We start from the raw sequence: 13,310 nt of genomic DNA, 5'->3' as shown, positions 1-13,310 counted from the left end.
TCATAATCTCATTTCTAAGTCACGTACTTAGAGATATAAAATTGCATATCATATTCCAAGGACATTTATTAATCTAACATTTATATCGCAGTAAATTAAGAATTAATAAATTATAAAGAGAATAATCGATAGAACATAAACATTAATAATCCTAATGTCTTAAACTAAAACATCACAGTATTGTATCTAGGGCACAAACACTAACAAAATTCACGTCAAAAGGGTACGAATTCCTGGTCTGAAAGGTGCAAATTCCTGATCTACAATGATTAGAATCCCTCAATCATGTTGCATAAGACCCCTCCACAAAAAATATATTCATGATTCAAATAATAAATATAAGGAAGAAAAATATTATTAGAATTCGGATCGAAATTTATCTGTGTAAAATTTTATTCGAATTGGACACCCCTAATTTGGGGCCAATATTATTCAAATTTTTTTGAATAATTAAATATTATTATTTAATAATAATAATAATAAATAATAATAAAAGAAGGAAAAAAGAAAAAAAGAAAAAAAGAGTGAAAAGGAAAAAAAAGAAAGAAAAAAAGAGTGAAAAAAGAAAAAGAGAGAAAAAAAATACATTGTATATATCCTGGTCGAATTCCAATCGACTAGGAGGGAGTAATTGTGTTGAGTTCGACCAGACCTCTGGTCCGGGGGGGGGAAGGTGGCAAATTGCAACTTAGTACCCCTAGTTTTGTAAACTTTGCATGACGGTTCCTGAAATTTAAAAGTTGACACATTTAAAAATTATGAAAAATACCCAGAGCTACGGAAAAATTCCTAAAATATTAGGAAAGATTATGAAAAATACCCGGAGGTATGGAAAAATTATTAAAATATTAGAAAAAATTATGAAAAACCCGGAGGTACGGAAAAATTCCTAAAATATTAGGAAAAATTATGAAAAATACCCGGAGGTATAGAAAAATTCCTAAAATATTAGAAAAAATTATGAAAAATACCCGGAGGTACGGAAAAATTCCTAAAATATTAGAAAAAATTATGAAAATACCCGGAGGTACGGAAAAATTCCTAAAATATTAGAAAAAATTAGGAAAAAGACTCGAAGATATAGAAAAATTCATAAAATATTAGGAAAAATTATGAAAAATACCCGGAGGTACGGAAAAATTCCTAAAATATTAGGAAAAATTATGAAAAAAAATCAGGACGTACGAAAAATTCCTAAAAATTTAGGGAAAATATATGCGAGTACGGAATACTTTCTGAAAATTGAGAAAAATACATGTGAGTACGAGATAATCCCCGAAAATTAAGGGATAATACCAGAATATTTTTAAAAATAGGAATAAGTTAATAAAATGAGTATGGAAAATTATATTTATTCCAGAAAATATCCTGAAGCCTCGGATAAGACAAATCGTAGTAAATGTGTAGGTCGTTCCACACTTTACGCTAAAAACGATAATCCGGATAGGGTAAGAGATAACCTAACTTCTACGAAACATCGAGTGTGTTTCCCAGAAGTTGGGGGGCATATGATAGGGAATAAAAATAACCCTAATAATGGAGTTAATGTCGCATTAATTAGATCTGATTTGGTCGAAGGGGAATGCCCAATTAATGAGGCCCAAAACCTTAACTATTTATTAAATTTATAATTAATAAAGGGGCTAATTAAATAGCCCAATAAATATGTTCAAATAAGTAACTAATTCTACAAGAAGTAGCCTCCAAGCAACCCAAATTCAGAAGGAAACTAATTCTTGTTTTCTAGGACTCCAAAGTCCAATCTGAGGTGGAGACTTGCCCATCAAGTCACCCAATTCTACCCTAATTCCCAGTCTCTCAACCTCTATATAAAGGATCTTATCCCTTCAACTTCAGCATAACATTTTAGGACAAGAGCTCCACACGTCACAAAGCCGAGAAGGCATCCTTCAAGCCACAGGGCCATTACCTGGAGCAACATTTTAGACTCGGTCCTCGAAGGACATGAAAGTCACTACATCCTTGGTGAACTCCCGCTGCCATAGCCCCGAGGGTAAGTATCACCAAGGACTACGTTTTGGCTTGATCCTTAGCATACGCCGAGGTACGTAGGTATCTTGTGAGGGTAGATTCAAGCCACGAAACACAAGCGCGACCATTAAAACTCGAAGTTTATCAAACCCTTATTAAAAACTCGAATTAAAGAAATACATGTTTTTTATCCATAACACTCCCTCCGTCCCTTTTAATTATCGCATTTGGCTTTTATACAATCAAATTGACCAACTTTTAATTAAAGTTTATTAATAATTTATACTTATATAGAAAAATGTTCGTATCATTGGAAAAAACATTTGATCTAATATGTAATTTCCAGGTTTTTAAATAATATAAGAATAATTTTTATTTTTTAGTCAAAAATCAGTCAATTTGATCTACGAAAATGAAAATATGACAATTAAATGGGATGGAGGGAATAATTCATAATTTACATCAATAAATTTACGTTAATATCTATTATATATAACCAGTTGAGCTAGAGACTCATTTGTTTATATTTTGATAACATTAACTATTGAGTTAAGACTGGATAATTAGCTGATTACAATAGGGTTGTCAAAAAAATTCGAAAAATCCGATATTCGTCCGAAAAATCTGCATTCGTATGCGAAATAAAGCGAATATTATGCGTATTCGAAACAAAGCGGATATTATTCGTATTCGAATCCGACGATTGCAGATATAGATACAGATATAGCCATATTCGTATTCGATAATATCTGAATCCGAATAAATATATTATATATATAATTTAAAATTTATTATATTAAATTTATAGTGTATGTATGTGTATATAAATATATAAACACGTACACACTCACAAACATATATATATATATATATATATTTAAATATTATTTTTATACAAATTTTATATAATTGTAAAAATAATATTGAGATATATAAAAAAATCAGTTGATTTCAACAATTTAAAGATAACAAATATATTGGAAAGATAAATAAAAATTAATTTTAAATACATTAAATAGGATTAAATCTCTTTAACTCTTATTTAAATTTTTAAAAATGAAATTTTAACTTTTACTGTAATTTTTTTCAATTTTTTTGAATTTTTAATATAAAAATAAAAAATCTGATGGAAAATCGGATTCGGATCCGGATATTATCCGTATCCGGATAGTATCCGTCGGATCTGGATTCAGATATATTCTTTAAATATTTCCGGATTCGGATACGGATACGGATACGAATTTTCGAATTCGGATCCGAATACGGATATAGGCAGATCCGTATCCGAATTATCCGTTTGATAGTCCTAGATTACAATATAATAATTTTATATTCATGTGTAACATCAGGATTATAATTATTTTTTTAAATTGATACATTAAATAAACAACTTCTTGCTTTCGTGGGGAAACATTTAATTCAAAATTATTATTTTGCTCTTGTATTTGAATGAATATGAAAAAATATTATTGGCATGGAGAATTGAACCCATGACACACTTATAACAAACATATGACTTCAACCAAGTGAGCTAGAGGCTCATTTGATTATATTTTGATAACATGAACTATTGAGTTACATACTTCTTTCTTTATTTTGGGTGACTAAACCTATATAATTCAATATTTATACAGGATAAAATTATTCTAAGACTTGGGTAATTAGTTGATTACAATATAATAACTTTATACTCATGTGCAACAATGGGATTATAATTATTTTTTAATTTATAAATCAAATAAATATTTTCTTGTTGATAATATATTATCATATTAACTTGTTAATAATATCTTATCGTATAATACTGATTTATTAATTATCGAGACTCCGGTAATTAATTCGCTTCAAGATACTAACTTTATACTCGTGTAACAACTAAATATATTATCAATCTGAGTCGAGTCGAAAACTGTTAGGCTCGAACTCGATTAAAAATGTTCGGGTTTAAGCACGAACTCAAGTTCAACCGAACCTTAAATTTCAAACTCGAATCTCGGGTCATAAAAAGTTCGATAGGCTCAATTTTTTTAAGAGAAACAAATAATTAGAAATTACTATTTTGCGCCCGTACTTGAATAAATATGAAAAAAATATTGTTGGCTTGCGTAGAACTGAACACGTGATACATATGTCCAAACATGTGCTTTCAATCAATTGAGGTAGAGGCTAATATTGATATAGAATAAAATTATTCTAAGACTTGCGTAATTAGCTCACTACAATATACTAACTTTATACTCATGTACAACAACGAGATTATAATTTTTTTATTTATAAAAAAATTACAACCATTATATAAATAACTTGTTGATTTTATGTTACCATATTAACTTGTTGATAATATATTATCATATATTAATAATTTATTAATTATCGAGACTTTTGTAATTAACTCACTTCAAAATATTAACTTTATAGGCCTGCAAGGGTTGACTCAGTTGGTTAAAGAGGGGAAAAACTATCCTCTTGGTCACGGATTCGAATCTCACAGGAGAAAAATTTATGATTGTGCCTCCTGAGTCAGAGTCTGTCACTTAAATGCGGTTTACCTTGGTTCACGTGGTTTGCAAGCTATTGCGTGAGCCCGTAGGGTTTACCCAGTGCACACCCGAAGGGTAGCGGCTGCGTGTTACCTACGATAAAAAAAATATTAACTTTATAGTTGTGTACAACAACTAAGGCTATAATCAAGCCGAGCCGAGTCGAAAACTTTCAGGCTCGAACTCGATTAAAAATATCCAGACTCGAGCACGAGCTCAGTTTCAACCGAATCTTAAATCAAGCTTGAAACTCGGGTCGTAAAGAGTCCGTTCGCCTCAAGTTCGACTCAAAATCTTGAATCAATTTCACCAAATATTGACAAAAACTCGAAATATGATAGGTTATGCTCGAAATCGCTTCTATTAAATATATAAAATATAAATGAAATATTAAATATTTACATACAAATATATTTATATTAAAAAAAAAGCATCGGCTCGATAAGACTCGTGAGCCTTATGAGGCGAATAATTTGAAGTTCGAACTCGACCGTGTAAATTTTTTTACTATTTTCCCCCCATATTTTGATAAATATGACACATAAACATTATAGTATTTTTGGTATCTCCAATTGAAAAAATTATTAAAATTTGATAGAAAACCATTATTTTCAATGGTAGAAGTGCATTTTAAACTTTATATTCGTGGCATAATATAAATTTAGGGATAATCGTTGTTACATTAATTCTTGTAACATGAACCACACAATATTATATGAAATAACACAAATATCGTAAAAGTACATTAAAAAGTAGCAATATTTTTTTATAAATAAAGCTACCATGCCTTGCACGGGTAATAAGGCTAGTTGACCGTTAATACAGATAAATATATTTTCATTGGAACCGGAGGTATTCTTATATGATATATCATGACAATTTAGGATGACAATCTACACCAATAAATTGCCCGAATACTAAAGGATGGTGAACTGAAGTAGTATTGTAAATTTATTGTCAAGAATGTGAAGGGTCTTCAGATTTTAAACTCAAATGACTCTTCATTATCTAATACTCATACTATATAAACACATTTACAGTGCCAATATTGTGAACACAAAAAGAAGCAGACCTAACCTAGCTTTCGATATTGAAATGGCAGAAACAAAAATACCCTTGAAAGTAGTGATAGATAGACAGAAGAAAAAGGTGGTTTTTGCTGAAGCAAGTAGTGATTTTGCTGATATTCTGTTTAGCTTTCTCACTTTGCCCATGGGGACAATAGTCAGGCGTATAGCTAACCACTCTGATCCTTCACATCAGAAGAAGGTGAATATTGGGAGCTTTAGCAATTTATATGGAAGTGTAACGAATCTCGATGACTTGTATTTTGAGACAAGGAATGCAAAGAGAAGCTGCTCAATACAAGGAGTTCAGCAGAAGTACATTGTCGAAATCTTAAGATTAATATTGATGATATGAAGCCCATTCAGTACTTCATTTGTGAGTCTCTATGCTTTCAAAATTTTAACTACAACACTTACTTGAACACTTGCAGTACTGTAAAATGCCCAGTTTGTCCCAAACTCATGAGAAAGGCAATAGATTTCGATGCCAACGGAGAAGGTGTTTTTGTTGTCAAGACTTCGTCTTTTGTTATTAGTGATGATCTGCATGTGATTCCTAACAATCCAACTTCCACCCTTGGAATGCTTGAAAGTTGCGGCATTAATGATTTTGCAGCACTTGAAGAGAATACAATGAAACTTGGTTCCAATGAAGTACTTTAACAAATCTTGCTTGTGATTGATCTTAATTTTATTATATGTTCTTTCTAGCCTTTTCTTATTAGTATCTTGATTATGTACAGATTCTCCATCTGCTTGATTCCTCATTCGTGTCAAAGACTCCTTTGTCAGATATTTTTTTGGCAAGAAATCAATTAGTTCCCGAGTTGAAACTATTCAATATCCCATTCGGACAGAGAGCACTGATGGAGCCAAGAACATGAAAATTAAAGTATATGTGCAGAAATCAACCAGCAAGATATTGTTGGCTCATAGTTCAGAAGATTTTGTAAACTTTCTTTTCAGTCTTCTCACTGTTCCTTTGGGAAAACTTATTAGTCTATTAACTAAAGATCACGGTTCATTAAGTATCGAAAACATTCATCATAGTGTGTCAGAGTTGAATGTTGGTGAATACTTAAAATCGCAGCTTCTTAAAGATATGATACTTCATCCTAAATTGCTGCCGAACTACCTTTGTTCCAACCACATATTCCCTCTTGAGGAAAATCCAAAGCCAACTAAATTTTTAAAACGAACAAGTAGTACTTCTGGTGGACTTTATGAGTACTCTTTAACTTTGGACTCTACACATGCGTATAGAAATTTGATAGATCAAAGTCCATATTTAAGGCTAAAAGGAGGATTTGTAAGGGGGCCAACAAATTTTATGGTGACAGATGAATTGGTTGTTACCCCATTTATCTTCGATGTCTTGCTTCACGTATCTCCACAAACTGAGAGTGCCTCCTAGTGATGTTGAAGAACAGGTGATCAACATTGGCATGAATGAGGTAACTAAAGAAACTTATATATAACCAGAGAGTATGAAGGTAATTGAAGACATTGATCTCAACTGATTCTCTTAACTTGTGCAGGCTCTTAACTTGTTGCGCGCATCTCTGAGATCTACTTCAGTCTTGAGCAACGGCCTCAAGTTCTGTACTTTGAAAAATCCAAAGCAAGAGACTTCAGGAACCAACCCAAAGTCCGAGAGAATGTAGAAGAAGCATAAAGGTAGAGAAGTGAAGTGTTGGTGGTTTTGGTGTCAAGCTCTGGAACAAGCTCAGTTTTAATTTATTAGTAACCCTAAATTTCATTTTGAAATTTGAAGCAAACAAACATGGTCCTCAAGTCAAGTGTAAGAACCTTGCAAGCTTTGAGTAGTCTGTTTCGTTTTCAGTTTTCAGATTTAGTAGTTTCTTGTTTGTTTTCTTTCCTGTCGTTGTAATGCTTGCCTTCTACTACAATGAAGGCTTTTCATTTTAATGAATCAATGGCTTTTCAAAAAAAAATATGTTCATGAACATAAACTACGTGTTTTGAATTTCTGTTGAAACTTTGTTAAATCAAAGCAGGGTAAACCAAACCAAATAGATGGCATTGTACGGGAAAGGTAAAACCCAACCCTAATTCAGAAGAATGAAAAAAATTACAGAATTCCCCAGCCATCATGCTTTAAACAAACTCCGTGACACAGTCGGATTCCCCTTATCCGTACCAGTTTCGAGTCTTTTTTCATTTTCTTAAATTTTTAGAAACATTTTTCAAATTTTATTAATTTAATTTAAGTATATTAAATTAATTTAAAAAAAAATAAAAATAAAGGAAGTTAAGTTATTGTTAAATTTAACGAAGTGTGTCCCTTTTTATTTTATGCATCTAAATATATGAAAAGTGAAACAAAGTAGTGCATATTTTTTGATTTTATATTTCTCGAATATTAAATTAATATAAAAATTAATAAAAAAGGTGAAATAAATTTTGTTATATTTAATGAACTACTTCCGTTTTTTAGGCATTTGTCCTCGTTACGTTTATATATATGAAAAGTGGAATCAAGCGGTGCATATATTTAGTTTTTATATTTCAAGAATAATTTATAATGAGATATTTTTTCTCCGTTAACACAAAATTTTCCTAAAATTACGTAATATATATTCATTATAAAATTATGAAAATATAATTTTTTTTCTCCGCTAACACAAAATTTCGTCCACAACTCGTATAATTTTCATTGTATTACAAAAAATGCCAAAATCTACTTCGATATATCGAAGTTTTTTATGATCGACCAATAATGCAAAATAAAGAAATGTGCAAAAATTATATATTTTCAACATATTTCATTTGATTTATCAAGTAATTAAATTAAATTAGTTATTAAATAATTAGTGATACAATAATATTCTAGAAAATAATTAAATTTTATTTATAAAAATTGATTTATTGTTTCATAAAAAGAAAATATATCAAAATTAGTTGAATTGACTAATTCTACCTTTCGTACAAAGAGGGGTTGCATGCACACTGCCGAAACATTATATTATTGGATCAGACTATAATGAAAAAAAAAATTGAAAAAAAAAATTGCGGGGTCAATATAATGTCATCAAAGTAAAACAAAATAATACATAATATTCATTCAGTCTACAATAAAATAGTAATCATCCCAGGTTAAAATAAAATTAAACAAAATAGTGGTATAATTAGCTGTATTTGGTTGATATAACATGACTCAAGCTAACATAATTTTTTTTGCCAGTGACACATAAAATTTTACCATTAATTTGAGTTTAAACATATTAAACTAACATAAATATGAAAATAGTTAGTTAATAAATTTAAACGTGTTTTAAGATAGTCGAGGAGTGTTAATGGATAATGTTCCATTTTATCTCTTAATTCAGTCATGTTAAATATATTTGTGATGTCATGTCTATTATGATTTGTGTTTAGTTTTCAGATCTTACTTAACAGGGCAAATCAGTATTTAACCGGAAATCAGTACTTATACTGAAGTCAGAACTTAAGATATCAGAACTTAAAGTTGTCAGAACTTAAGTTATCAGGAGATAATATCAGGACTTAAGGAGACGTTCAGATAAGAAAGGCGGCTGATTGAAAGGAAAGAAGATCAAGACAAACATAAGAAGAAATATGCATGGAGAAGAATTCTATAAGGAATAGAATACTTGGAAGAAAAGATAACTGATTGATATATATTAGGAAGCAGAATTGTATTCGATATCAATTAGAAGATTATCTTGTAACTGTGTAGTATTTAAACACAGGCATAGATTTTACACTATAAGCGTTATCATAATCGAGTTTATTATTGTAACCCTAGCAGCTCTCGTGATAATTTGTTCATCACTGAGAGAGGACAGTTCTTTGTAACAGAGCTTATTGTGTTGAATAAAATCTATTTTCTGTTACCTGAGTTCTTATATTCGATTTGATTGTAGTAAACACTGTATTCAACCCCATTCTACAGTGTGTGTGACCTAACAAGTGGTATCAGAGCAATTTGTTAATATACATACAGTAAAGATCCAAAAACAATTATGTCTGAAGAAGTACAAACTCCAACCAAGCCCACCAAAACTGAAGAAACTCCAAAGACTCAAATCCATAATCGATATGAGACTATTAGGGTTCCCATACTGAAACCTTCTGAGTATCCCATATGGAAGGTGAGGATGTCTATGTTTCTTAAAGCTATGATCTAGAATACCTTGACAGAATTAATGAAGGACCACACAAGCCAACCAAGCTCTCTGTTATAGTTGCAGATCAGTCAACACAGACTGTACCAAAGGAGAAAAGTGAATATACAGCTGAAGATATCTCATCTATTGCAAAGGTAAGACATTTGCTGCACAGTGCCATTGATAATGTCATGTCAAATAGGGTAATTAACTGCAAGACTGCAAAAGAGATATGGGATGCCTTGGAGACAAGATGTCAGGAAACTGATTCAATTAAGAAGAACAAGAGGATTATACTCACTCAAGAGTATGAACACTTTGACTCAAAACCTGATGAGTCATTGACTGGTTTATATGATAGATTTGTCAAACTCTTGAATGATCTGTCACTGGTGGATAAGGAATATGATCTTGAAGATACTAATCTCAAATTCCTTTTAGCTCTTCCTGAAAGTTGGGATCTGAAGGCCACAACAATAAGAGACAACTATGCTCTTGATGAAACTACTCTTGACGAAATTTATGGAATGCTCAAGACCCATGAACTTGAGATGGATCAAAGAAGCAAGAGGCATGGGAGAAAGTTAAGGACAGTTGCTCTTAAGGCTGAGGAGGAATCCCCTAAAGTGGTTGTCTCAAAGAAAGGAAAAGGAAAGGCTCTCATCACAAAGTCTGATACTGAGTCACCAAGTTCTGATAGTGATGAGGATTCAGAAACTGAAAGTCTATCTGAGATGGACCCTGATGAAGAGATAATGAAGCTGTGTGCTCTTATGGTAAAAGAAATCACAAAGATTGCATACAGGAAATTCAGAAGGGGAAAGAAGTTTTCCAGGAAAGGTGCAAGTTCTGATAAGAAAGGTTTCAGAAAATCTGAAGACAAAGGAAGAAAGTCTGACAGAGGAGATTACTCAAATGTCAAATGCTACAACTGTGGTGAGAAAGACCATATATCTCCTGATTGCAAGAAAGTGAAGAGTGACAAAGGCAAGACTATTGTCGCAAAGAAGAAAAGTTGGACAGACACTTCAGATTCTGAAAGTGAGGTGAACTATGCCTTGATGGCAAATGCTGATAGCAGTTCTGAAGCTGCTGAGTTAAAGACACCTCAAACAACCTATGCTTTTCATACTGATGATATTACTGAGTTGAGAAGATATCTTAAAACCATGTTCATTAGTTATAGAGATCAAACTTTAACATGTGAAAGATTAACTTCTGAAAATCTTGCTTATAAAAAGAGGAATGATTATTTAGAAAAAGAGTTAGTTATGTTCCATCAAACTCAGAAAGATAGAGATGATGCTTTCTATGTTAGAGATGAAGTGCTTAAAATGAATGAATCTCTAAAAACTGAGTTAGAAAAGGAAAGAGAGATTATTAGGACTTGGACTAACTCTGGCAGAACAACTCAGAATTTATTAAGTAGTGAAAACTGGAAAGAGGGCTTAGGTTATGGAGATGATAAGAATAATAAAGAAACTTTAGAAATTGAGCCTATAGTTGTTAAACAAAAGCCAAAGGTAAATCCTGTTAAGTTTGTAGCTGTAAAGTCTGATATTGATGAATCAGAAGTTAAAGGGAAATTAACTTTTGACAAACCAAAACAGGATAAGTCAACTGAAGTAAACATAGGCTTAATGCCAAAGAAGCAGCTTAAGCATAAGCTGAAAGATGTTAAGAATGTAAACAAGGTAAAGCCACCTAGGAAAAATAGGAATGGAAAGGAAGGTGTGAATAAAAGCAATGATTATAAGCCTGCTCCTAATGCTCCTAGAAAGAAATGTTATAACTGTGGAAATTCTAACCATCTGGTTTCTTTTTGCAGGAAAAATAAGAACATAAACTCCTTACCTTCAAAATCAGGAGTTAAGAGACAGTCTGTTATATATAGGCCACAAAATCCTAGTTTTCATTGTGGTAGTTTATGGCATTCCATTTATACTTGTAAGGAATATCATAGTTTGTACTATGATTATTATCAAATAAAACCTTCTTTAAAGAAAGTTAGCATTATTCCTTCTAGTGTAAGTTCTGATGCAAAGTCTGATATTGCAAATTCTGATAAGAAAACTGTTAATATAAATTTTGATGCTAAATTCGCTGCAAATGTTAATAAACTTAATAAGGCCAAAGGATCCAAGCAAGTCTGGGTCCTTAAAACTAATCATTAGTGGTCTTTATGATTGCAGGGCAACAGGAAAAACATCCTATTTTTGGACAGTGGATGTTCAGGACATATGACTGGAAATAAAGCCCTACTATCAGACTTTGTGGAGAAAGTTGGCCCAGGTGTTTCTTATGGAGATGGCAACATGGGAAAAACTCTGGGATATGGCAATATCAATCTTGGGAATGTCATCATTGAAAATGTAGCTCTAGTCTCAGGACTTAAACACAATTTGATGAGTGTTAGTCAAATCTGTGACAGAGGTTATCATATGGATTTCTTTGAAGAACACTGTGAAGTTGTAAGCAAATCTACAGGAAAAGTTGTTCTGAAAGGATACAGGCAAATAACATTTATGAAGCCAAGCTTTCGACAAGTACTGATGATTCTGCAATCTGTCTGTTAAGTAGAGCATCAATTGAAGAAAGCTGGAATTGGCACAAGAAACTCTCTCATTTAAATTTCAACAATATAAATGAACTAGTCAAGAAAGATTTTGTGAGAGGATTGCCAAAATCAGTATTTGCTCCTGATGGCCTTTGTGATTCATGTCAAAAGGCAAAACAAAGAAAATCTTCATTCAAGAGCAAGACTGAATCTTCAATTCTTGAGCCTTATCACCTTCTACATGTTGATCTATTTGGTCCAGTGAATGTCATGTCTATTGCAAAGAAGAAATATGCTATGGTCATAGTGGATGAGTTCACCAGATACACATGGGTGTATTTCTTGCACACAAAAAGTGAAACTGCATCTATCTTGATTGATCATGTCAAGCAAATGGATAAAGTGGTTAAAGACTCTATGAAAATCATAAGAAGTGATAATGGCACTGAGTTCAAGAATTTGATTATGGAAGAGTTCTGCAAAGACCAAGGAATCAAGCAGGAATTCTCTGCTCCTGGAACTCCACAGCAAAATGGAGTTGTTGAAAGAAAGAATAGTACTCTTATTGAAGCTGCACGAACTATGCTTGATGAAGCAAAGTTACCAACCTATGTTTGGGCTGAAGCTGTGCAGACTGCTTATTTTACTCAGAATGCAACACTTATCAACAAGCATGGAAAGACACCATATGAGATGGTGAAGAAAAAGAAGCCAAATCTGAAGTATTTTCATGTGTTTGGATGCAAGTGTTTTGTTCTTAAGACTCATCCTGAACAGCTATCCAAATTTGATCAAAAAGCTGATGAAGGAATTTTTGTTGGATATCCACTTTCCACAAAAGCCTTCAGAGTCTACAATTTAAGAACAAGGGTTGTCATGGAATCTATCAATGTCTCATTTGATGATAAGAAGATTACTGGACTTGAAGATTTCAATGATCATGATCAGCTGAGATTTGAGAATGAAGTTTTAAATTCTGATTCTGTAAATCCTGATAGTCTAA

At 32.0% G+C, this 13,310-nt stretch overlaps 1 protein-coding gene across 1 annotated transcript; it reads left to right on the top strand.

Moving 5' to 3' along the window:
- The first annotated feature begins 5,627 nt into the window (after positions 1-5,627).
- Positions 5,628-7,328, top strand: LOC141685009 (uncharacterized). Its single transcript, XM_074490136.1, has 5 exons — positions 5,628-5,801; positions 5,957-6,253; positions 6,343-6,402; positions 6,504-7,053; positions 7,138-7,328. Exons 1-4 carry the CDS (start codon positions 5,628-5,630, stop codon positions 7,011-7,013), a joined length of 1,041 nt encoding a protein of 346 aa, XP_074346237.1. The 3' UTR covers positions 7,014-7,053; positions 7,138-7,328.
- Positions 7,329-13,310: the final 5,982 nt, after the last annotated feature.

This window comes from Apium graveolens, chromosome 9 (assembly GCF_009905375.1).
Source record: "Apium graveolens cultivar Ventura chromosome 9, ASM990537v1, whole genome shotgun sequence".
NCBI lineage: Eukaryota > Viridiplantae > Streptophyta > Magnoliopsida > Apiales > Apiaceae > Apium > Apium graveolens.
This window is presented reverse-complemented; position numbering and strand designations above follow the sequence as displayed.

Excerpts from the sequence above, each read along its gene's own strand:
- LOC141685009 (XM_074490136.1), top strand. The coding sequence starts at position 5,628 with ATGGCAGAAACAAAAATACCCTTGAAAGTAGTGATAGATAGACAGAAG. Across the intron at positions 5,802-5,956 it reads ATCCTTCACATCAGAAGAAG|CCCATTCAGTACTTCATTTG; the intron begins GTGAATATTGGG and ends GATGATATGAAG. Across the intron at positions 6,403-6,503 it reads CTTTGTCAGATATTTTTTTG|AAATCAACCAGCAAGATATT; the intron begins GCAAGAAATCAA and ends GTATATGTGCAG.